Source organism: Podarcis tiliguerta (assembly GCF_965153285.1).
Source record: "Podarcis tiliguerta genome assembly, chromosome: 6".
Lineage (NCBI taxonomy): Eukaryota > Metazoa > Chordata > Lepidosauria > Squamata > Lacertidae > Podarcis > Podarcis tiliguerta.
The window spans coordinates 48,003,729-48,025,368 of record NC_139539.1 but is presented as its reverse complement, the minus strand read 5'-3'; the positions used below and the strand labels follow the sequence as shown (position 1 = coordinate 48,025,368).

The 21,640-nt window shown below is 45.9% G+C and overlaps 3 protein-coding genes across 8 annotated transcripts; 2 read left to right on the top strand and 1 right to left on the bottom strand.

Annotated features, from left to right (window-relative positions):
• The first annotated feature begins 19 nt into the window (after positions 1-19).
• Positions 20-9,006, top strand: PIF1 (PIF1 5'-to-3' DNA helicase). Its single transcript, XM_083445752.1, has 12 exons — positions 20-812; positions 1,557-1,683; positions 2,057-2,182; positions 2,271-2,424; positions 3,081-3,195; positions 3,276-3,382; positions 3,849-3,988; positions 4,492-4,598; positions 5,735-5,822; positions 6,155-6,300; positions 6,812-7,003; positions 7,778-9,006. Exons 1-12 carry the CDS (start codon positions 246-248, stop codon positions 7,829-7,831), a joined length of 1,923 nt encoding a protein of 640 aa, XP_083301878.1. The 5' UTR covers positions 20-245; the 3' UTR covers positions 7,832-9,006.
• On the bottom strand, positions 8,164-12,229 carry SNAPC2 (small nuclear RNA activating complex polypeptide 2). Of its 4 annotated transcripts, none has more exons than XM_083445907.1 (6): positions 12,128-12,229; positions 11,794-11,974; positions 11,315-11,428; positions 11,151-11,219; positions 10,638-10,908; positions 8,164-9,760 (listed from the first exon to the last, which is right to left on the bottom strand). In XM_083445907.1, the coding sequence occupies exons 2-6, from the start codon at positions 11,968-11,970 to the stop codon at positions 9,396-9,398; spliced, it is 996 nt and encodes a 331-aa protein (XP_083302033.1). In that variant the 5' UTR covers positions 11,971-11,974; positions 12,128-12,229; the 3' UTR covers positions 8,164-9,395. The 4 variants fall into 4 exon arrangements, with proteins under 4 accessions (XP_083302033.1, XP_083302032.1, XP_083302035.1 ...); XM_083445906.1 differs by having other exon boundaries at positions 12,078-12,228; XM_083445909.1 differs by having other exon boundaries at positions 10,725-10,908; positions 12,078-12,228.
• Positions 12,230-12,308: 79 nt separating this feature from the next.
• Positions 12,309-20,809, top strand: LOC310679880 (uncharacterized protein). 3 transcript variants are annotated; one of them, XM_083445775.1, is made up of 10 exons: positions 12,309-12,504; positions 13,519-13,599; positions 14,116-14,229; positions 15,245-15,382; positions 15,744-15,956; positions 16,417-16,517; positions 16,904-17,078; positions 17,949-18,119; positions 19,100-19,178; positions 20,274-20,809. In XM_083445775.1, exons 1-10 carry the CDS (start codon positions 12,411-12,413, stop codon positions 20,779-20,781), a joined length of 1,674 nt encoding a protein of 557 aa, XP_083301901.1. In that variant the 5' UTR covers positions 12,309-12,410; the 3' UTR covers positions 20,782-20,809. The 3 variants fall into 3 exon arrangements, with proteins under 3 accessions (XP_083301901.1, XP_083301902.1, XP_083301903.1); XM_083445776.1 differs by lacking the exon at positions 15,245-15,382; XM_083445777.1 differs by lacking the exon at positions 19,100-19,178.
• Positions 20,810-21,640: the final 831 nt, after the last annotated feature.

The window sequence follows — 21,640 nt, the reverse complement described above, 5'->3', positions numbered from 1 at the left end:
TCATTGGCCGAGGAGTTAAATCTCCCGCAGCGCTGATTGGCTGCTGCGACCCCGTTAAAGGTTTGAATCCGCTTGCGGGAGAAGCGAAGGCACGGCTGGAAGAGTTATTTAGGCACATGGGAGAAATAAGTGGCTGCCGAAATCAACGCGAAAGGGAAAGGCAGCAAGAAGTCGGCGTCTTTTCAATACAGACATTTTAGCTGGTCTAGACTTCTGCGTTGCCTCCTTGTTTTCAGTCGGACGGAATGCAACCAGGCTCCGAAGTGGACGGTCGGGTTCGTTGCACTGTAGCGATCGAGTACCTGGGTGCTGCAGCAGCCCCGAATCGTGTGCTTCTCCGCGATGCTTGGGTCACACTGGGCCGGGACGAGTTCCAGGAGCTGGTTCTGCAAGTGGCCAGCGCCGCCGGTCCGGGGCGCCCCCAGGATTTCCCCTTGCGGCGGGGTGAAGTGCGGCTGTTCACACGCTTCGTGAAGGAGGGGAAGAGCTCAGTGCAGCTCGGTGCAAACCACAATCACGTGCAGCTGCTGCTCTCTAATTGTCCTCCGGATCGGCTGCGCCGCTTCGTCCACACGCTGCGCATCAAGCACGCAGCCGCCCAGAGGGGGACCAAGCCTGTGGCCGAGCGAACGCGGCTTCTCGCTGGCCTACCGCGGACGTTCGACACGGTGAGCCCGGTGCAGACTCGCGACTTGCAGCAGGCGAGCGCCCGGCAGGCTCTGACTGACGTGACAAGCACCCCGCGGAAAGGTCAGCCCTTACGCTGCGCGTCTCGGAAGCGGATCCGAAGTGAGTCCATCGATGGGAAACAGGTGAGCCAGCTTCTGCCGGAAAGCATGATCTAGCCGGGAGCTGCCCATAACAAAAGGATCTCTGGCCGTCCAGGTATTGTTGGACTCCAACCCCCATCACCCATGGTCTGGCAGTGCTGGCTGGGACTGCTGGGAGTTGGAGTCCAAGGATACCCGGAGGTTCCCCATCCTTGGCATAAGAGTGGTGGCTAGTTTCTGAAAAGTGGACATACTCACCTGCTAATCCCATATGCTGAAGTTGTGGTTATGCAGAGTGACAGATTCATGCACTCCTTAAGCACTTCAGAAACTCACTTAGCAAGTTCCATAACTGAGACCACCACAGAGTAGGCCCTTTCTCCAATGCATGCTGGTCTTACTGGCGGATACCTGAGCAGAACTTCCGTAGTAGTATGGGCAAGGTCAAATTATTATTTTATTTGAACGTAAGGCTTCTTTGGTCCAATTGAAATTCAAAGAACTATCCCACTGGGTAAGAGAGGCATTCTCCTTTCTGGCTGCTGTAATCAAGAGAGATGGGATGGAAAATTCTCATGAGCACTTTGGATTCAGAGGAGTTTGCCTTTTGGGGAATGTATTAAGTTCTGTTATGCAGGCAGAATGTCATAGGCTCAACCCACATAATCTCCAGGTGGGGCTAAAAACACCCCTGTCTGAAGCTGCTCCCAGTCAGTGGATACAGTACTGAACAAGATGAGCCACTGGTCTGACTCAGCATAAGGCAGGTTTCTGTGCTCTTTTCAGGTGGCTGAAAAGCAGCAGGTGAAGAAGACTTGGTCCATGTGCTCCCGAGCAAAACTCTCCCAGGAACAGTCAATGGTGTTGAATGCAGTGCTGAGTGGGAAGAATGTTTTCTTCACAGGCAGTGCTGGTGAGAGAAGAGGGTCAAGGAGGGTCTGTGCGTTTGCAGGTTAAAGGTTGTAGTGGCTTCATCTACTATAGTGGGAATCTTGCATTCCTTCCACTGAATAAACCTGGGATTTAAGGTATGTAAAGTTGGTGATTCTGATGTCTCTCCTTTTTGGGGTAGTGGCATGGGGCAGATGGAGATTTATGAGAGGCAGATACCATTGAGTCGACTTTGATTTACAATCTAGGTGTCACTTCTAAAACTGATCAAGTTTTGCATCTGCCTCTTGCCATTTAAATGGTTCCGCTTTGAAGGGAAGTATGAATGGTGCTGGAGTAATTGTAAAACTGAAATTTAGATTGTGTGCCTCTAAATACAAGGGCTCTCTCTGTAGGGACTGGGAAATCCTACCTGCTGAAAAAGATCATAGCCTCGCTGCCTCCAAACAGCACTTACGCCACAGCCAGCACAGGGGTGGCAGCATGTCAGATCGGTGGCACTACTCTCCATGCCTTTGCAGGTAACTGGGATCCTGGGAAAGGAGGGAAGCGGAAAAGAGCCTAGTGATGGGTTACTGCTGACATACTCTTTCCCCGCTCCTTTGATAGGTATCGGGTCAGGAAAGGCCTCCCTACATCAGTGCATTGAGCTGGCTCAGAGACCCGGAATTCGGCAGCAATGGCTGAACAGCCGCCATCTGATCATAGATGAAATCTCTATGGTGGAGGGGGATTTCTTTGATAAACTGGAGGCAGTAGCTAGGTGGGTGGAGTCTTCCTTTTGGGGGATATTGCTGCACTTGCATTAATCCTGTGTGTACATGGCTTTGGGGAGGGTATTAATAGGGCAGAAGACAAAACACTGCATAGTTGTTCTAAAGTTTTGCCTAAGCAGGCACTTGATGCAATTCTGCAGCAAACAGTCTCACACTCACAGCTTTGCCCGTGTATTCTCTTCAGTCCCACATCTAGTTTTGGGAACGCTGTGGCCAGTGTCCACCCAGAGCCACCAGTCAGCATTGCCATCTCTGTGCTTCAGTCCTGTCTGTTTCCCATGCTCCTGTCCATGCACAATAGTTCTAAAATGACTCCTTAAGTATAATGTGGTCCTAGAAGGGGGGTTTGCAGCCACAGAGAGAAGCAGAACTGAATTATATTTGTTACTCTGTCTTAGCGTATGCAGAGCATGTGTAAGTGTTGCAAGGGAAACAGGAACAGGGAATCTTCCAGATGCAATTGGATTACAATTCCCATCAGTCCCAAGCAGCATGACCAACAGCTAGGCATCATGGGAACTGCAGTAGAACAACATCTGGAGGGCCACAGGCTTCCCATCCTTGGCCTAGGGTATTGCATTTCTTTTCTCTTGGACCAGAATAAAATCAGCTCCCTGAAGGTGTCTCCATTCTCTTTTGGTAGAGCGGTCAGGAAATGTGAGGACCCATTTGGAGGAATCCAACTCATCGTATGTGGAGACTTCTTGCAGCTGCCTCCTGTCAGCAAATCCTCCGAGCAGCCCAGGTTCTGTTTCCAGGTGTGCTGCTGTTGCTCTTTGTCACTGCATGCTCTTGTCACAGGCCGAGCTATAGTTTGATCAAAGGGTTTCCTTCACAGGCAAAGAGCTGGCGCAGGTGTATCCACCTGAACATGGAGCTGACAGAGGTGCGGAGGCAGACTGACAGGGACTTCATTTCTCTTCTGCATACTGTCCGCCTGGGCAGGTGAGATGCCATCGTCCCCCAGCAGAATGGGCTGGGGAGATTCTAATCTCTTGGGGTGGAAGTCCTATGTCTAGAGAGACATCACCAAACATTTGAATGCTGATATAGCTGCTTCTGTCAAGTTGGCTGGCCTGCTCCAATTCTTCATTTAAACTCATTGCACTGTTTGAAATTTGGGTCCAGTACTCTTTGAGGAACCATGGAGAAATGCTGGGAGACACTGGGTTTGGAGGAATGGGGAATTTAGAGGTACTGTGCTTGCTGGGGTATTCCTTCACCTGCAAGCATCCTTGCTCATATACTAGCGATGCAGAGTTGATCTCCATGTTTTGGTGCTGGTTACAGCCTCATGTTCTCATGGAAAGTAATTTGAATGGGCGCAGTAGCAAGCCTGATAGTTCTTCTTGGTCTTCAATGTTTCTCATCAGATACAAATGTCTTCTTAATTTTAATTGTCCCCATTCAGATGCACAGAGGAGGTTACCAGACAGCTAACTCTAACAGCTACCCATCGGGTGGAGAAAGATGGAATCTTGGCTACCCGGTTGTGTACGCACAAGGATGATGTGGAGCTCACAAATGCTAGAAGGCTGGATGAGTTGCCTGGTGAGAATGCTGCAATGACTCCAACTGTGACAAGTAGCCCTTTCCTTTTAGAGACAGACTTTCAGCTAAGAGCTGGGAACCAACCCTTGGGAACTGGCCTTCCCCTCTTCTTTCTGAATAAAACAACACAAGACCATTATAAAATTAGGCAATACATCCTACTGACACCAATAGTTAAGTTTTCCAGTCCTGATATTCTTGCACCGCTTTTTGATAGGTGAATACAAGGACACATTTATTTATTTTATAATATTTTCTTCTGTTGCTGATATCTGCAGAAGTGGGAAACATGTTATGATATGTATTGTATGGAATTCTGGAATTTTACAGAATTATGCTTTCAGAATAGTGTGCAGAGCCTAATACTTGGAGCTCACAACACCTGGGGCTGTGGAAGGATGAAACAGAGCCCCCTACATGCAGCTCAGCTATTGGGGAGTAACCCTTTCAAAACACATCAGGCAGGAGGGATGCAAGTTTTTTACATCTTGTCTGTCTTCTAGGAGAACGAAGGTCCTTCAAGGCAGCGGATAGTGACCCTGTACTGGTGAAAACTCTTGATGCACAGTGTCCAGTAAGCAGCAACATTGAACTTAAGCAAGGTGCCCAGGTGAGCATTGCCCAAGCGAGAGGCGGTTCTTTAGTAGGCAATGGAATTTTGCTTTTTTTGTGGGGGGAAAGGTTTTTATGTTATCTGCTTCTCACACTAGCACCACAGTCCTGTATTCTTTACCTTTCCCATGGGGTCTCACAAAAGGGGTCCCCAACCCTAGGATACTGGAGTCCTCTTGATGCAGAATATGACAGCATAAAGTGTTACAGGCAAATGCTGGCTGGATCTTACAGGAGCAGGCAAGCAGAGTAATTGTAAAATGAATGGTTTCTATAACAAATATCTATTATATAGTTTGTCTGAGGGTGTCATGGTGGCACTTACAGGTAATTGTTGACTGTAGCTTGGAATGTCAGAGCTATAGGCTTGGGCACATCTGCAAACTATTTATATGTGCTCAGTATTTCACCTGCTGAGCAATTCAATTACTCCTTGCATTCTATTAATACTGATTTCTCTCTTACAAATGCGTGGCTGGCTAGCACTGATTATAGCTTCTCAGGAATTGTTACCTGCACTGCCATGGCTAGGTTGGACAGATCTTTACATGACAGAACCTAGAGTATCAGCTGAGTGAAATGATACTCTTATGGACCCTAGTGGCTGCCATTTGCTTTATTTGAGCTGGTTGTGCACTGCTTTCGATAACTTTTAAACCTTAAAACTGGGAAGTCAGGCCATGCCAAATGCCACAGAGTCCTTGACTTTTAAGAGCTGCACCCAGCTATTAAATATGGGTGGCAAATCTGTGATGCTGTTTAACTGTGATTGTATTGTAGTATTAAAGTTTAACTGAGACCAGTTACCATTTTCAACGCATTATTCACTTTATTAGATGGATTACTGGGTTTTTTCTGGTCTCATATGTATGTATTTAATATTTGACTGTTCGTTTGGTTATCTACCTTGTGTGCTGCCTTCTTGAAAAGCAGGATAAGTGTATACAATGAATAACATCCAAACAAGTATGAGGCTTTCTCTACCCAAGGAACAGGGTGGGGACATTCTTGTTTTCAGTGGCAGTTCTTGAGACTCTACTGTTAATGCTGACTATGTACAAAAAAGTCGACTGACTGGAGAGGTGAAAGCTAGGATGTTTTTCTTCATTAGTAATTTTTACATTCTTTCACTAGGTGATGCTTACTAAGAATCTTGATGTGTCCCAAGGTCTTGTGAATGGGGCTCGTGGAGTTGTGATTGGATTTGAAACAGAAGGAAAAGGTTAGTTTCTGACAGATGCACTTATCACCCATGACTGGGTGTTCTTCGGACTGTGTCTGAACTCTTCTAGATTCACAATGAAACTTTGGTGGGTGCCTCTGCACTGTGCCAGAGGTGGAGGATTTTTTGAGACATAGTTGCTGTTCTTTGCCATCCAGTTTTTTGTACATGAGCTGCTATTCTATTGGCGTCCCATTTGCAAGAACTCAAGTGGATGAGTTCTAGGCTGCCTTGCAGTATCTCCTTAAAGACAATAGATATTTGGGAGGTTACCTGCCCCTTGACTCCTGGGCATAGGAGATCAAAGTTCTGACTTGGCTCTCTTTCTACAGGGCTACCGAAAGTGAGATTTCTGTGTGGTGTCACTAATGTTGTTGGGTTGGAACGATGGGTTTTTAAGGGACCAGCAGGAATTTATCTGAGTCGCCAGCAGCTGCCGCTGAAACTTGCCTGGGCCATTTCCATCCACAAGAGCCAGGTTAGTGATACATTGTGTGATATTCTGTACAAGAACTCAAGACAGTAAAAATGGTCCATAATGGGACGTCTTTAAGGAACTTGTGTTTATCTAGGTTTATCTGTACTAAAGCTCCCACCAAATGTTGGATGTTACCAGTTGGACCCCACATCTATGCAGAATCTGTAAGAATCTGCTTGTCTTCTTTTGCCCCAATTAATTATAAGTCAGTGGAATCTAGGCAGACCAATCCTGTACACCAATCAAACTCAAGCTGTTTTCCTTGCAACATGTGGCTGTTCTAGAAAATATCGAAAATCACACTACCCTGCAAACAAAATTATAAAGGGTGAGGGAACTGTGGAAATGTCGTTCAGCAGTGTTAATTCTTCCTATTTGCCTGGTACCCATTTTGTGCAATCAAACATCATACATAAAAAATATAGGTACTTTACTGTACTGGGGGTGCACATACTTATCAGAATACCGTAACTAGGGAGTATCTGCTTCCTGACTTTCTCTCTTTTACTAGGGTATGTCTCTGGACTGCGTTGAGATTTCCTTGGCTCGTGTTTTTGAATTTGGCCAGGCTTATGTAGCACTTTCTCGAGCACGTAGCCTTGCAGGTCTTCGTGTTCTGGATTTTGATCCCAAGGTAGTGAGAGCCAATCCATACGTGTTGCAGTTCTACAGACACTTGAAGAGAGACAAATTTCTAACCCAGGTAAAGTGATAATCTGCCACTAGGCTACCATAACCATCTGCAACGTAGATATTCTGATTTTGTGTTGTATAAACTGCAAAGGGAGGAGGGTGGGAGAAAGGGCAATATAGGAGCCTGGAACAAGGGCCACAGGTGACTAAGGGCTTTGTGAATTAGGGATATCTGGCCACCATTCCTCTGTAACCCTGAAATAGACACAATGCTCTTGAGTGATTATCTGTCTGCAGCCCTAATTGCAAAATGTATCTTCCCTACATTTCCCTCTCCGAAGAAGAATATACTGTTACAAGCCCACACTTTATTAAAGAAAAAAGTAGTGGAAGGTCATAGTGAATCCTTGCCCCTTCCTTCCATATGGCAGAAATGTCCCCCGCCCCCCGGGATCACAGTGGCGGAGCAAGCTGATTGGGCACCTGGGGAGGCACACATGCCCTGTGCCCAGGGGCGGGGGCCACCCAAGCCGGGGCAGGACGTTCTGTGGGGCCTCCGAGGAGTCTGCCTGCCACCTCCCACTCAGCCGCCCTACAGCTGAGGGAGAGGCGTCGAGTGGACCGTTTGGGGCAGTGTGGAGCCTGCCCTACCCAAGCCATTGTGTTACTCCCAGGAGAGACGCGTGGCTCAGGCGCGATGCGGGCCCTGTGGTGAGTGCCGCCCTGCATTTTGTCACCCCCCTCAGTGGCAACACCTGGGGCGGCCCACCCCTTCTTCCTCCACCCCTGGGGGATCATACAAAATGTGAGTAGCTGTGTATAACTTGTTACTTTTGTTCTTTAGGCTTTGCTACACTCCTCTATTCAAGCTAATAAAGAAAATGAAGAAGCTGCCTGAACTTGACATACTTTTATTGCTCCTTGTACTTTTATTGAATCTACACCACTAAGTGGGAAACTTCTTCCATGGAGAATCAGCTCATGGATTTTCTGCACTGCAGCTCCTGATACTTCCAGGATCACTCGGTTTTCTAGCAGTAGAACAACATCCTGGAAACATTTTCCATAGACTATCATAGTTCAAGAGATGAACCTAAATGTCATTTTTTTACCAAAAATTGTTATTAGAATGGCAGTAAGATGTTCTGCTATCATACCTTTAGTAAGTCTTTTAATTCAAACATCTGCATTGACAGTATTGTACCTATGGCAAGAGTTTGACACACTGAATAATAAAGAATGCACTTTATTTTTAAAGGACATAAAAGTGAACGAAATTGTTGCTCTCAGTGCAGCACATAATGGGTGTATGACATGCCAAGAGTCTTGAGTTTACAAAGATGGCACACTAGTCTTCTAGGACCTGCCTGTTACTTACATTCTCTACAGGAGGCCTCTTCAAATAAAATAAATAAAGCAAAGATGCTAAATTGTAACAATTTGTTAAACTATATATGCATGTTGCCAATTTAGGAGCTAAAAACTTCTTCCCAAGTTAACATGGTTCAGTTAAAATTCAGATTTTGAGAAGTGCATTGAGTCTATGTTTGAAGTAATAATTACTTAAGGTGCTAGTTATGTTATGTTTCTTTCCCCAGTTCCACCAGTTTATGGCAAATACTGCTATGAGCTGTTATGAGTCCAAGTATATCCATGCTAATATCTCCTTAATAAAAGAAGTACTAATGCTACATGGAGGGTTTAGGTTTTGACACAGGCTGCTGTAGCATTTATGCTTCTATGCCATAACATAGTAACTTCATCTTTGCATTCTTCAGTGCCTACCACTATAACAGTTCAGTATTGTGTTAGTGGTAGATGGGGGGCATTTCTTCCAAGAAGATATACTGCATCACCAAGCATTGCTTAACAGTAACATTCCTAAGCATGTTATAAGTTAACTTTGCCTAGTTTATTTCAGTTAAAGCCTTCATGGCTTCTATAACTCCTCAAAATGTACTGATGGTAACCCCTGGTGAGCATGTTACAGGTAGAAGGCAAAAGGCACTTGGCAAGTAATATGAGATTATTACAGCTTTGCAACTGATACTTTTCAGGTCCATATTTTTTTTTTTTTAAAAACGGTTATTACAAAATAATTTGACTACTCTGTGACTCAGGAATGATATCCAACATCACTTATTATACTAACCACAATGATCTGTAGAACAAGGTCAAGATTAACACTCAAGGCCATCTCTGAGCTGCTACACAGCAACTGGCCAAATAAGATCTAGCGGCTGTCATGGAGTAGTAAGACCAGACTTCAGTGTACATATAATATTAATACAAAACAAGTATACTCATGAGCCAAGGTGTAAAAGAGCAGGTCAGGCTGCTTAACCCCCATGCTACGATGAGGGGGATCATGGCTAAGGAAAGCTCAGCAAGCTTGTTTAGTCTTCCCTCACATGTTATGAGAGGACATAGTTCATTACTGGGCAGCACAGAATCCAGTTCCCTCAGTCAAAGCTTTCTTCTTTACGTGCAAGGATAGCTAAAGGAAACAAGAATGGATTCAAAGGGCAGATACCCAGAGTCTTCCAGTCCATGGCAGAGGCAGAACTTGCATCATCTTTGGAGGTGGTAGGAGAACTACTACTCTCCTCCTGTTGTGGTAAGCCAGTAGTAGCTGGCTGCACATGTGGAAATAGCTCCCCATTATTGCTTACAGGCTGGTTGCCCTCTTTCATTCTGCTTCTTTCACCTGTGTAGTGGGTGTTCAACTCTGTGTAACATTTGTGCATGTGACTCTTCAGCTTCTTGAAGTCTAGAAAGCCCAGCTCTTCTGGCAGTGACAGTAGCAAATCTAGGACCACAGCTGACTCTGCAGAAAGCAAGCAAAATGTATGAGGAGAGTGGCTACACTCACTTTGGCAGAAACATAGGTTTTTTATCTCCTGCTCTCCAGTTACAGATTCTGAAACTTCACCCTGCCTCCAACATGTGTAACAAATGAAGGAGTAAATTTTCTCACATTAACAGCTAAGCTATTTTAGATTTTTAAAAATTACGTCTTAGAGGTTAAGGATAACTTTCTATATAAGAAATTTTATTTTAAAGACTGGAAATCTGATGAGAACCTTTTATCTGTTTTACATTATATGACAGGTTGCTGCTTCCTCTCACCTAGGAAAACTCTCCCTGTCTCCACGCTCATGGGCCACTCATATTTTCACTGGGGAGTGGGGAGAAACAAACAATTCCCTTCTGAAATGTTTTCCTTAGTCCCCCAAATCCCACCCATCATCCACAACAGTAACCTCAAAGGTTACCCAACTATGCCCAGCAAGGTGGTTGTTGCTTTTAGTAGCACTAAATATGTTGGAAGTTTTGGCAGAAGGAGTACAGTTTTTGACAGGACACATAGTGTTTCCAGTTCTAGGGGATGCTCCATTTATGGGAAGCATTTTTAAGATTTAGTGTCCAGCCCTTCAGCTGAAATAGAACTCCACAGCAGATGAAAAAATGGCACAATACAGAAAAAGCAACAGAATAAAAAGGAAGGGATGGAATGATTGCAAATAAAACTCAATAAGGCAGCTTCCATAAGGAGAAATGTTTTTGCCTGGCACCAAGAATATAGTAGGCATGCTGTAGTAGATGTCTTGGTTACCTGGAGTCACATTCCAGTGCAGAAACATTTCTTCCAGTAGCTGCCTGTTATTTAAATTCATCTTGGTCCAAGACAAACACCGACTTACCACCTGGTGGGAGTTCAGGTGCCTTACAGCCACGTGAGATCACAGAAAGGTACTTGTAGATCTTTTCAAAGTCCACATGGAACCTACTGTTTTCTGCAGGGGCTGTTTCCTCTACATCTGATGATACAGTTGGTTCATGAGATTCTTCGTTGGATTTCCTACTCTCACAATGAAGATTTTGGGATGAACATTGAGAATTCTTTATCACCACTGACTTTGGAGGCACGGAATGGAGCAAGGTGAGTGGCTCAGTAGATGCAATTGTCCAAACCTAATGAGTAGAGAAAAAGTCACAATCAAGTATGGACTTTGTATGCCAAGCAGTCAGGGATTCTCTAGTAAACCAAATACATTTCCCAGCATTAAATCTGTCTGAAAAGTTATAAAAGAACCAAAAGAACCAGGACAGAGCCATGTATTTCAGAGACATTTTGTCAGATGGAGACATACAGATATCTTAAATTACTACACCAAGAACAATACCTATCTTATTAAGATCATGGAAAAGGTTACCTGGGAAAAAGCAGTTGCAATAGCATCCTCAAGGGGACCTGTCAATTTCTCAGCTAACTCTGTCCATATCTAAAAAAACAAAAAAAGGAAGTGTCAGTTGTGTGAATAGCCCTTAGCTTATGTTGTGCCATATCACATTACCTACACTTTTAAAACTCTCATACCTCAATAGGTGCTGGAATAGGAGCATCCTTCTGTTTACGCTGGCGATACTGATATTGTTCCTTGACTGCTTCCTTTGCCACACGCTCTTTCAGGTGCTCCACAAATGCCATGATCTGCAAGAGCAGCACAACTTAGGGGACATACATGGAATGTTTTGGGAGACAGTATTCTACTTTCTGAAAACATAAAAATGGAGTATTTCTTCAAGGCAGAAAGTTTGCAATTACTCCCCTTTAACTAGGATTTGCCAGTATGAATGTGTAGAAGGATTAAAAAAGGAGTCTCTCCCAATTCATCCTCCCCAGTCGTCCCTTACGATTTATCTGCCAAGGCCACCTAGCTCTCGTGGCTGACCAGAGATGGAGTCCTCGTCTCCAAACCCTGCATGCTGGCCATCAGTCCGCCAACTCGTGGGGTTGTTAGGAAGCTCACAGCCCGGCCAAGTTCGAATCCTGCCCTCCACCACGTGGCCACCCACCTCTTCTTCATCCCTCGAAGGCAGGTACTTCTTCAACAGCTCGGGCCGCAGCGGACCCTGGCCGTGAGCTCTCAAGGCCCGAAGAAGGCGTCGCTTTTCTGGGTCCGTCCAAGCCTGGCTCGTGGGGGCCGTCCTGTAGCGAGCAGGGGCTGAACGCTGCCTGGAGGGCGGCTTCATGGCGCTGAAAAGAGAAAACAATAAAAAGCTAAGAACCTAGGAGGAGAAAACACGCCCAAGGGTGTCAATTGCCTCCCGCGCAGCACCTATTCTCTTTAGCCCCTCACCTCTAGTCACCCGTTCCTGGCTTCTAAGGCGACACAACGCTGCTCGTTACCTTCCGGTAGTCCTCACCTCGAACACAACGCCGCCTGGTTTGCGAAAAACCGTTGCTTCCAGGTTGTCGCAATCGGATGACGTAAAAAGCGCGCGGACGGGGGCAGCCGAGGACCAGAAATAATCAGAGGCGTAAGCAACCTTAGCGGCGTCTTCCGCTGGGACGGTGGCGGAGATGGGTTCTAGAACGCCTCGACGTCACGAAGGAGCTCTAGGTTGCGTAGCAACCGCATGGCTCTTGCAGGGATTCCGGAGACCTCTCCGTTCTCACGGGGGGCTCTAGAATGGGACAGATCGCCCTTAAGTCTGGCTACATGTCTTGCTGGTCGGCTGGCGTCGCTTTGGGGATCCTAGTCCTATTGCTGTGCGATGGGCCCGGTACGGAGAAGGGTGCTATCGAGGGGCTCGGCTGCAGCCGGGTGTCTCCTCGAGGATGTGGTGGTAGCACATCAGAGCTGCAGTTGCTTGTGGAAAGAGCCAAGGGCACGGTCTCCTAAACGCCTGCCTGTTATACGAGTTTATTAATTCAATTAACATTCGAATCTGTCCACAAAAACGGATGGAATCGCCTCGCATGCAGCTCAAAAACACAATATTCTGGACCGAAATGGCTCCTTGCATGGAGCTAGAGAGAGTTGGAGTGAAGTTCAATTTGAGACTTTTGAAACCGGCTTTGTATATTGCTGTCATCCTGAGGTCTACCAGATGGTGTCAGGAGCAAGATCCTGGCTGGGGTGGGTGGACAGTACAGAGCCACATTGTACAAAGGTGGCGGTGGGAACAGGATTGGCACCCCATGGAAAAGGGGGGTTCAGCAGGAAGAATTACCTGTTCCACCCCACAAACCATACACTGGAATAAACTACATACACAAATGAAAATGTATTGTAACAATAACTACATCAAAAAAATAAATATATAATAAATAATTCAACATCTGAGTTACTGCAGTTTAGGGATTTTAACACAGAACTCTAAAACTGGCCAGTGGCAGCCAATAATGCAATCCCATGTGTACTCAGAAGGAAGTCCTGTTGAATTTAATAGGGCTTCCTTTTGGGTATGGTGTTAAGATTGCTGCCTACCTTCCAGGTGAGGAACACTGAGGCTGAGAAATAAGTGGTTTCTACAAAGTCAGCAATGGCAGATATATATCAGTTTTACTTGCTGCTGTGGAAATACTGTGTCATCTGGGGATTTGCCAGTATATCCCAATTTAACCTCCGACTCTCCCTGGTCAAAACATGGGAGCTCCGGGGTGAGTTTCAGACTGCACAATGTACCATGAAGCTGGGAACCATTGCTTTATGAATACACAGATACAGCAGTTAAGTCTGTAATGATACTTTACAGTATGATACTTTACAGAAGGAGGTCTTTGCTCCTTTTCAGGCTGTGGACTTCACCTTGACTTGTCTGACAATGGAACTCCTGCAGGACTGGCACGTGTTAGAAAGACAGCTGGAGAGCTGGGTGAGACTGTAATGAAGATCAGTTCCATTTAGCTGACACTGCACTAAGTAAAATAAACAAGCAATAAATGGGGACATCATCACTGCAGCCTCGTTTCATCCATCTTCAGTGGCCATCTGATCTGTGCCTTGAATCCATGGCCTTGGCACTTCAATCTGGCCACCTGAGCTAGCCAAGCGATAGATGATCATTAGATGATTTGTGCCCATTAACACAAAGCCCAACCAAGAACCTTGTTTTCCCATTGCCCTGTCACCAATGCCAAATTGATTCTTCTGATTTATTCATTTTTTACTAAATTTGAACCCTGTCTTTCCTCCAGAAAGCCCAAGCCAGAGTACACAGCTCTTCCACCTTCCATTTATCTTCACAGCAACCCTATGAGCTAGATTAGGCTGAGAGGTAGTGGCTGGCTCAAGGTCATCTAGGGAGCTTCATGGCCAAGGGAGGATTTGAACCCGGGTCTTCCTGGTTCTAGTCAGACATGCTAACCACAATACCTGCCTATTTTTTCAGACACCATCTTTGTCCACATTGGTGCCAAGGAATTTACTATCCCCTGCAAGTCTTCAGAGATGGATGTTGTGATTGGTATGAATCCCACCTACAACTGGAGCCTGGAAAATGAAGGTTAGGCCTTATTGCTTGGGACTCTAGGATCTTTCAGTAGATGTCAGGGACAGATGTGTGAGGGAAAGAAGAGTTTGGATTACTTGGGAAAAGGCACCTGTTGGTGTCCCAGGGCTGCCAATGTTTTTTCTAGAATGATCAGCAACAGAGATTTTTTTGCTCCTCAGACTGATTTGAACTTTAGCACCCAAGATAATATTTCCCAAGCATTTTATGTTGAGAATAAGTTTAGGCTTGCCTATGCCCTCTGTGTCCTTGTGCCTTGGGCAAGAGCCAATGTTATGTCACTCTTCCTCCTAATGCTACAGAGAGGCCATTATGTGGCTAAAATTGGAGTGAGTGGGTATTGGGCCCTGTGGATTTCATTAAGGAGCCCATCTTTACTTCTTATACCAGTTCAATCACTGCTTGGGGTGAGGCCTGAAGATGCATGAAAAGGTAACTCGCAAACACATTGATGCATCTGTTAAGCTTCCCAGATGTGAAACCAAGTTGGCCTGAAATTGCCTGCCCAAATTAAAGTCTGGAGAGCTCAACAGATTATTCTTCACAACAGGCATATTGGCAAAAACATCAGAACTACTGGAAGTGAAATAGACTCAGAGCTCAGCTTTTAAAGGTTCCTGTTACTTAAAAGTTATAACTGAAGCAAGCTGCGAGACAACTTGCTTTTCCAAACCCAAAACTTGGTTGTAAAATAGTATCAGCATGTCACAAAATATTGACTAACTGTACCTGCCAATCTCAGCTACCCAGTGCATGGTTCCTATAATAAGAAAATATGGTGTAGAATGTCGGGATTCAAGAAAGGTATTTTGTATGGGCATTCATGGCATAAGGGCAGCAGAAAATAATTAGACTCTCTCGATGCATCCATGTACCAATGAGCCAAGAGCCACATGAAGCTATAGAAGTATTAAAGGACCGGGGGTTTCTCTTGACCTCAGTATTGGTGCCTAAGCTGGTTGTAACAGAACATTGTTCTTCTTAGGCTGATTCTGCCCTCTACTTTCAGGAACCCATCCCCTCAGTGGTGATGCTTCCCTGACTCTGCATGATTTTCATACTGATGACAGTGGACTGTATGTCTGCACAGTCTCCTACACCACGGATGGCCAGCTCCATACTAAAACTTTCTATCACACAGTGGTGGGTGAGTGGATTCCAGATGTCTTGAAGGATAGTGAAACAAAGGGGACTGAACTATTTGACTAGATGGGTGATTGGCTGGAACCAGGAGGAAGCTAGTGGTGGGGGATGGACGGACATATATTGGGAGAAATGTGGGAGAAGTTTTGGCCTGTGGCCAGACACTGTGGCCAAACATAGGTAGTTTCTCTCTGTTCTCCTGAGGATCCACAGTCTTTCTTAGGTGTTTACAATTTCTTTCCGTCTTCTTGAACTTCTTCATAGTGGACATGATGTGGAAGATGTGACTTTTGCTGTCTTTTGAGCTCCTGTTTTTGTAGGAGAAGTTGCCTTCCAGATTCCCCTTCCTCTGCCTCTTTCCCCAGGCTACCACATACGTGCAGAGCTGCACGTCCTACTCCTTTTTCAGTGCAACTCTTGCGATGAGGAATTGACGCATGGGTTCCTGAAGACCCTGCGAGAGCACCTGAGCGAGGTGGTGCACCACCTCCACTGTGAACTTCTGCTTGGCGCCATCAGCTGCTTCCCCACCATGGAGAAACCCTTGGATGAGTTCAACTTCCAGGTAGAGCTTGAAGGTCAGAGCCAAGAAATTCAGGGTGTTTCTAGAGGATGGCAGAGGAACTCAGGTTGGCTGGGTTCAGTCACAGTTTGGGGAGGAAGTGAAGTTTGGAGCAGGAGAGGCTCGTGCAGAAAGGCAGGATTTCACCAGCTAGGACTGCCTACTGAAAACACCAGAAGTAAGTGTAGCCTCAGTGTGTGTCTTTGCTGAGAACAGACAGATTTTGGGTAAAGGTACATTCCCTTGGATTGCCGGAGGAACATTTCTTAAGCAGCAAGGGTGGCAATGGATATGTATCATGATCTGGAGGGTTGCGCTAAGTTGAATTAACATAATTTACTTAACTGCATTCAGGCAAGCATTATATTGGATCTATTTTGCCATATCCTGGAATGAGGGTTTGGACTCTGTGTGCACTGATGGAAGAGCGAGCCTATCGGCAAAGGGACCGTAACATATTTGTCATTGTTTTCTAGTATCTCCTTTTGGGAAGGGCTGGGATAAGTTCTGCTCCCCCAAGGCTGATGCACTGGAATTTGATTGTTATAATGGAGCTGTCTTGAGCAATCTGCAGCAGGTACGTCACCAAACTTCATCTCTCCCCTACCAGGAAATAAGTTTGCTGGGGTTTTGTACCTACATACGTTCTGGAACAAGGCTAATGTGCATTGCTGCACATGGAATCGCTGGGGCTATTTACTTTGAGGCAATAAAAGCAAGAACCCCATGGTTATGCATATTTCAAAGAAAGGATGGATGCTTGCATTCTAGGCATTTACTATGGAATTGCCACATTTTGTTCACTCACTCTTGTGATGACCCTGTCATCAGATTCTTATCCTTCTCAGTTTTCCCTGCAATCCTGTTTACCTTCCTTTTTCAGAAAAACAGATCAATAACAAAAAGCAGACCTCCCAGTCTTCCTTCCCCCACTCTTGAACCACCCTATGCATCTCCCTACAGGCCGAGGAAGCAATAACCATATTCATGGAGAACAACAAACGTTTCCCCTTGGGAGAGGTGCCCACCTCCCGCACCTCCTTCGTCAACACCTTTGTCAACTTCCTGGAGGGTGGAACATGCCTGGAAGGTTATGGACAGACCTCGGAGCTACAGGCACGCTGTCCCGACTGCTGTAGTGAGTGGAGCAGGTGATCCATGAGCTGCTGCCTCATCCCTCCTCAGACGCTGCCTCTGGTCCCATAGGCTGCAGTGTTTGTTCACGTCACTGGGAAGCCTCTCGCCACATTTGTTCTTAGCTGTCACCCCAGCCTTTGCAAACCCAGTGCCTTCCAGATGTTTTGGAACACAACTCCCACCAGCCCCAAAACATCTGGAGAGCACTGGGTTTGTAATGGCTCTCTTCTCTCTACCTTCCCTTCCTCTAGAGCAGTGTTTCCCAACCTTGGGTCTCCAGCTGTTTTTGGACTACAACTCCCATCATCCCTAGCTAGCAAGACCACTGGTCAGGGATGATGGGAACTGTCGTCTGAAAACAGCTGGAGACCCAAGGTTGGGAAAGACTGTTCTAGAGTTTCACTGTAGCTCTGCCAGGTGCCCTTGGGCTGTGTACACTTTAGTTTTCACCCCTCGTGGAGCTATATTTCTCAGCACCCTTAATAAACTACAGTTCCCAATTTTTTTTGGGGGGGGGGAAGTCACATGCTTTAAATGCATGGTGTGTACACAGCCCTTGGATCCGATCTTTAATTCCATTCAGTCAGAGCTATTTTGTCCACCTGTTTAGCACATTGCGCTAAGCATGACTCCCTTGATTCCAGGAAGAGACACCCTCTCCACAACTCCTTTGAGGAGGATGATTGAAAAAGGATGCCCCTTGGGTAGGGCTCACACGGTATGCGGCCAGCTTGAAATCCCTCTCTCCCTAATTCCTCCCCACCCCTCCAGCTTAGCTGATGGAGGAATGAAACCTGTGTGCTGTCTGTATTTCAGGCTCTGCTCCTTTCGCTCCCCCCTCCATGCCTTTATCTGCCATTTTGCTTGACAGCTGCGTGCCCTCCTGGAACATATAGTGTGGCTGCATCTGGAAATTGCGTTCCCTGCCCATACGGAACATATAGCCTGCGCTATGGGACAACTGTGTGCATTCAGTGCTACCACAACGGGTCAACCTTGCACCCTGCTGCCAGAACAGCTGCGGAATGCATGAGCCCAGAAGGTATGTATCAGGTGGGTGACATGAGGAAGGGCTTCCTGAGAGACCTCTCTGGATTTTCCAGCACTGTTTCTTGGACTTAGCATACTGAGAGTCAAGCTAGACACAACATAGCATCAACTGTGTGGCTGGGGCTGAGAAGTATCATGATTGTAGGGGGTGAAGGGGGAGGGGATTTTAACTCTTTCCTTGCCACAGTCCTGAGAAAAATCCCTCCTCTGAAGTTGGGAAGATTTGCTGCAATGGGGAATTTCTTCCCAATAGAAATACTAGCTCCAGAGGAGGATTTACTTCAGTCCTGGATGCTGGACTTGAATTAGTTTCCTTGGTTCTGTATTTTATTTAAAAGGTGGCCCCTCATCTTGGTAACAGACAGAGTGATGTAGAAGTAAATTCTTACCACAAGACTCACAACAGGAGAGTTAAATTTCACCTCCTGTGATCGTGTTAATTATCCCTCTTCCCTAAGGTGATGCTCTGTATACTTAATGCTCCCTCAAACCTGTATGTTAAATCCAAAGACAGATTTAACTTCAGATGGCTATGTTCCACCTCCACTATTGGCGGCAGTGTGCCTCTGAAGTTACTCAGAATTACAAGTTATTACTGTTGCACTCATGTCCTGCTTGCAGGCTTCCTGCAGACCTCAGTGAGAACAAGATGCTGAAGGAGGTGGTCCTTTGGCCTGATCTAGCAAGGCTTTTCTTGTGTTCTTAGGTACCTAAGAAACAGAGCTCCTTGACTGCAACCATATATATGAGCATCTAGTGAGGGAACAGTTCTGTGCATGTGTGAATTTGGTCCAAACAGTGTTTGCTTATACTGGCTGCCTATTTCCCTTTGGCCTTTCTTTCCACTGTGATACTTAAGCTCACCTGCTGTTTAACTTAATAGAGGCAGGTGCTACTGCTGGATAGGCAGCTTGGCTCTGGGTGCTGAGGAGAACTGGCACTCTTGAGTGATCTGTGTCTCTTTCCACGCAGTCCCTCCAACACATGGATTTCCTGCTCTGTTGGTGATCTTTCTCGTCCTGCTGCTTACTTGCCTCTGTATCATTGTGCTGTGAGTTCTGGGTTTTCTTCTTTCCTGTCTAAGCCCACTTCTGTAAAATTTGGTGGGCCAAAGAGATGTGTGGCTGGTCATTAAGTGAGGGCAGGGTCCCAAGAGATCCTGAGAAATGACAGTGGCTGTGCAACCAGTTATCACAGATAATTGGGGGTGGGGGTGCCCAGGGAATGCCTCCACTACGGGATCATATATCTGCACCACCAGTGCAGTGCAACTACCAAACTTTTAGAAGACATCTGAAGCCCTGTTTAGGGAAGCTTTTAATATTTAATTGGTTATTGTATTTTAGTGTTTTGTTGGAAGCCGCCCAGAGTGGCTGGGGAAACCCAGCTAGATGGGCGGGGTAAAAATAATACATTATTATTATTATTATTATTATTATTATTATTATTATTATTATTTTTCCCTGGCTTCTGGGACTAGAGTGCACCAAACAGGTATTGCTTTCATTCCACCTTTGCCCTTCCTCTGAATACAGCTCCCTTGCATGGTTTCCCCACATGCCTTCTACAATTTGATTATTATCACTTTTCAGTAACCACCACCTGATCCTGGCCAAGATACCCCAACCAGCATACCCTAACCCAGGGGTCAGCAACCTTTTTCAGCCATGGGCCGGATCACCGTCCCTCAGACCATGTGGTTGGCCGGACTATATTTTGAAAAAAATAATAATGAATGAATTCCTATGCCCCACAAATAACTCAGAGATGCATTTTAAATAAAAGCACACATTCCACTCATATAAAAACACCAGGCAGGCCCCACTAATAACCCAGATATGCATTGAAAATAAAAGGACACATTCTACTCGTGTAAAAACACGCTGATTCCCAGACCGTCCATGAGAAGGCGATTGGGCCGCATCTGGCCCACGGGCCTTAGGTTGCCTACCCCTGCCCTAACCCAACAGAGTTCTTGGGCAAGGGGGATGTTACCACTTTGCTATGAATCTGGCTTCCATATTCCTTATATGTGTCCCTCCCTGTATTTTGATCATGGGGTTCTGGGCAACCAGAGCTGTATGGGAGGGGTGCCTACTAAGAGCCACATGCCTTATGGTAATAAAGATTCCCTGTCTCTGTGCAGCTGCTTCTGGTACTTCCGCCGTAGAAGGAAGAAGAAACAGGATTCTTTTCCTAAAGGCGATGTTGAGACCAAGCAGGAAAAAGAAGTCACAGTCCTTGCTGTTCCGGACTCCCCAAAAGATGACTCTCCCCTGTTGCCTTCTATCACTTTGGAGAATGCAGAAAAAGATGACTCTCCCTTCTTGCCTTCTTCCACTTTGGAGAATGCTGAAAAAGACCACTCTCCCCTGTTGCCTTCTCCCACTTTGGAGAATGCTGAAAAAGATGATTCTCCCCTGTTGCCTTATCCTACTTTGGAGAATGCTGAAAAAGATGATTCTCCCCTGTTGCCTTCTCTCACTTTTGAGAATCCTGACCAAGAAGGGGTTATGTTTCCAACTCCTCCCAATCCAGAGGAAGAGCCAGATGGGGCTGTTTTGCCACCCCTTTTTGAGCTAGAAGAGCAGCCTGTTATTGAAAATGTTGTGTTCCCATCATCCTCGCCTATCTCAGATTTTGAAAGTACATGACTCCCAGTAAATTCATGTCCAACAAACAGACCTGCTTCACATGTTCTTAAAGCTTGCTGATAATACTAACCACTTGTTCCCTTGCTCAAGGTCTGGGCCCTACAAGGCCTCCTATTTTCTTGATTGGGTTCTGCATCTAGAAGATCATGGGAAAACTGAAAACTTCTTCATCACTAGCCATAACCCAGTCTCCTAACAAAACCAGTGTTGGAAGTGAGCAGCCTGAAAGGAAACTGAGCTAATCTTTAATTTCTAGAGGGCATCATGGGTTATGCTCAGACTGGGCAAGCAACTGCAGTGAAGCGGCTGAAGGCTCTAACCTAACAGTACCACAAATGAAGCAGCAAATGCTGCAGTGATTGTTTTGTGCTTCTGGCTATTACCCAACCGAGAAGATGTCAATATGTGGTGGCAGCACTGTGGGCTGACCTTTATGAATGGAAGTTGAAAAACCAAGCCAGTTCATTTTGACTAAAACGTCAAAAACAGCAAACTCCTCTCCTCCTAGCTACCAAAGGCCTGAACAGATACACGGCTCCTTTATTATTTATGGAGGTGAATTTGGAGACAATTCAAAAGCCTCAGGGCCACTACTAAGAAGGCCCTGCTCCATTCCATGGAGAGTCCTGTTGAGCATATGATATACCGGGGGCAGGGGGACTTTCCTGATCATCTTAATAGGTGAGGGAGCTCCTATGTGGAAGAGTGCTCTTTGAAATATTGTAGAGCATTTCCCTTGTCATTCCCTCCTGTAGTTAAATAACAGATTTAGGATCGGGGATTGCCTGGCTACAGGGACAGCAGCCATGCAGGCTCCAGGGCTACCTTAACAGTATCCCTCAGGCTCCAAAACACCGAC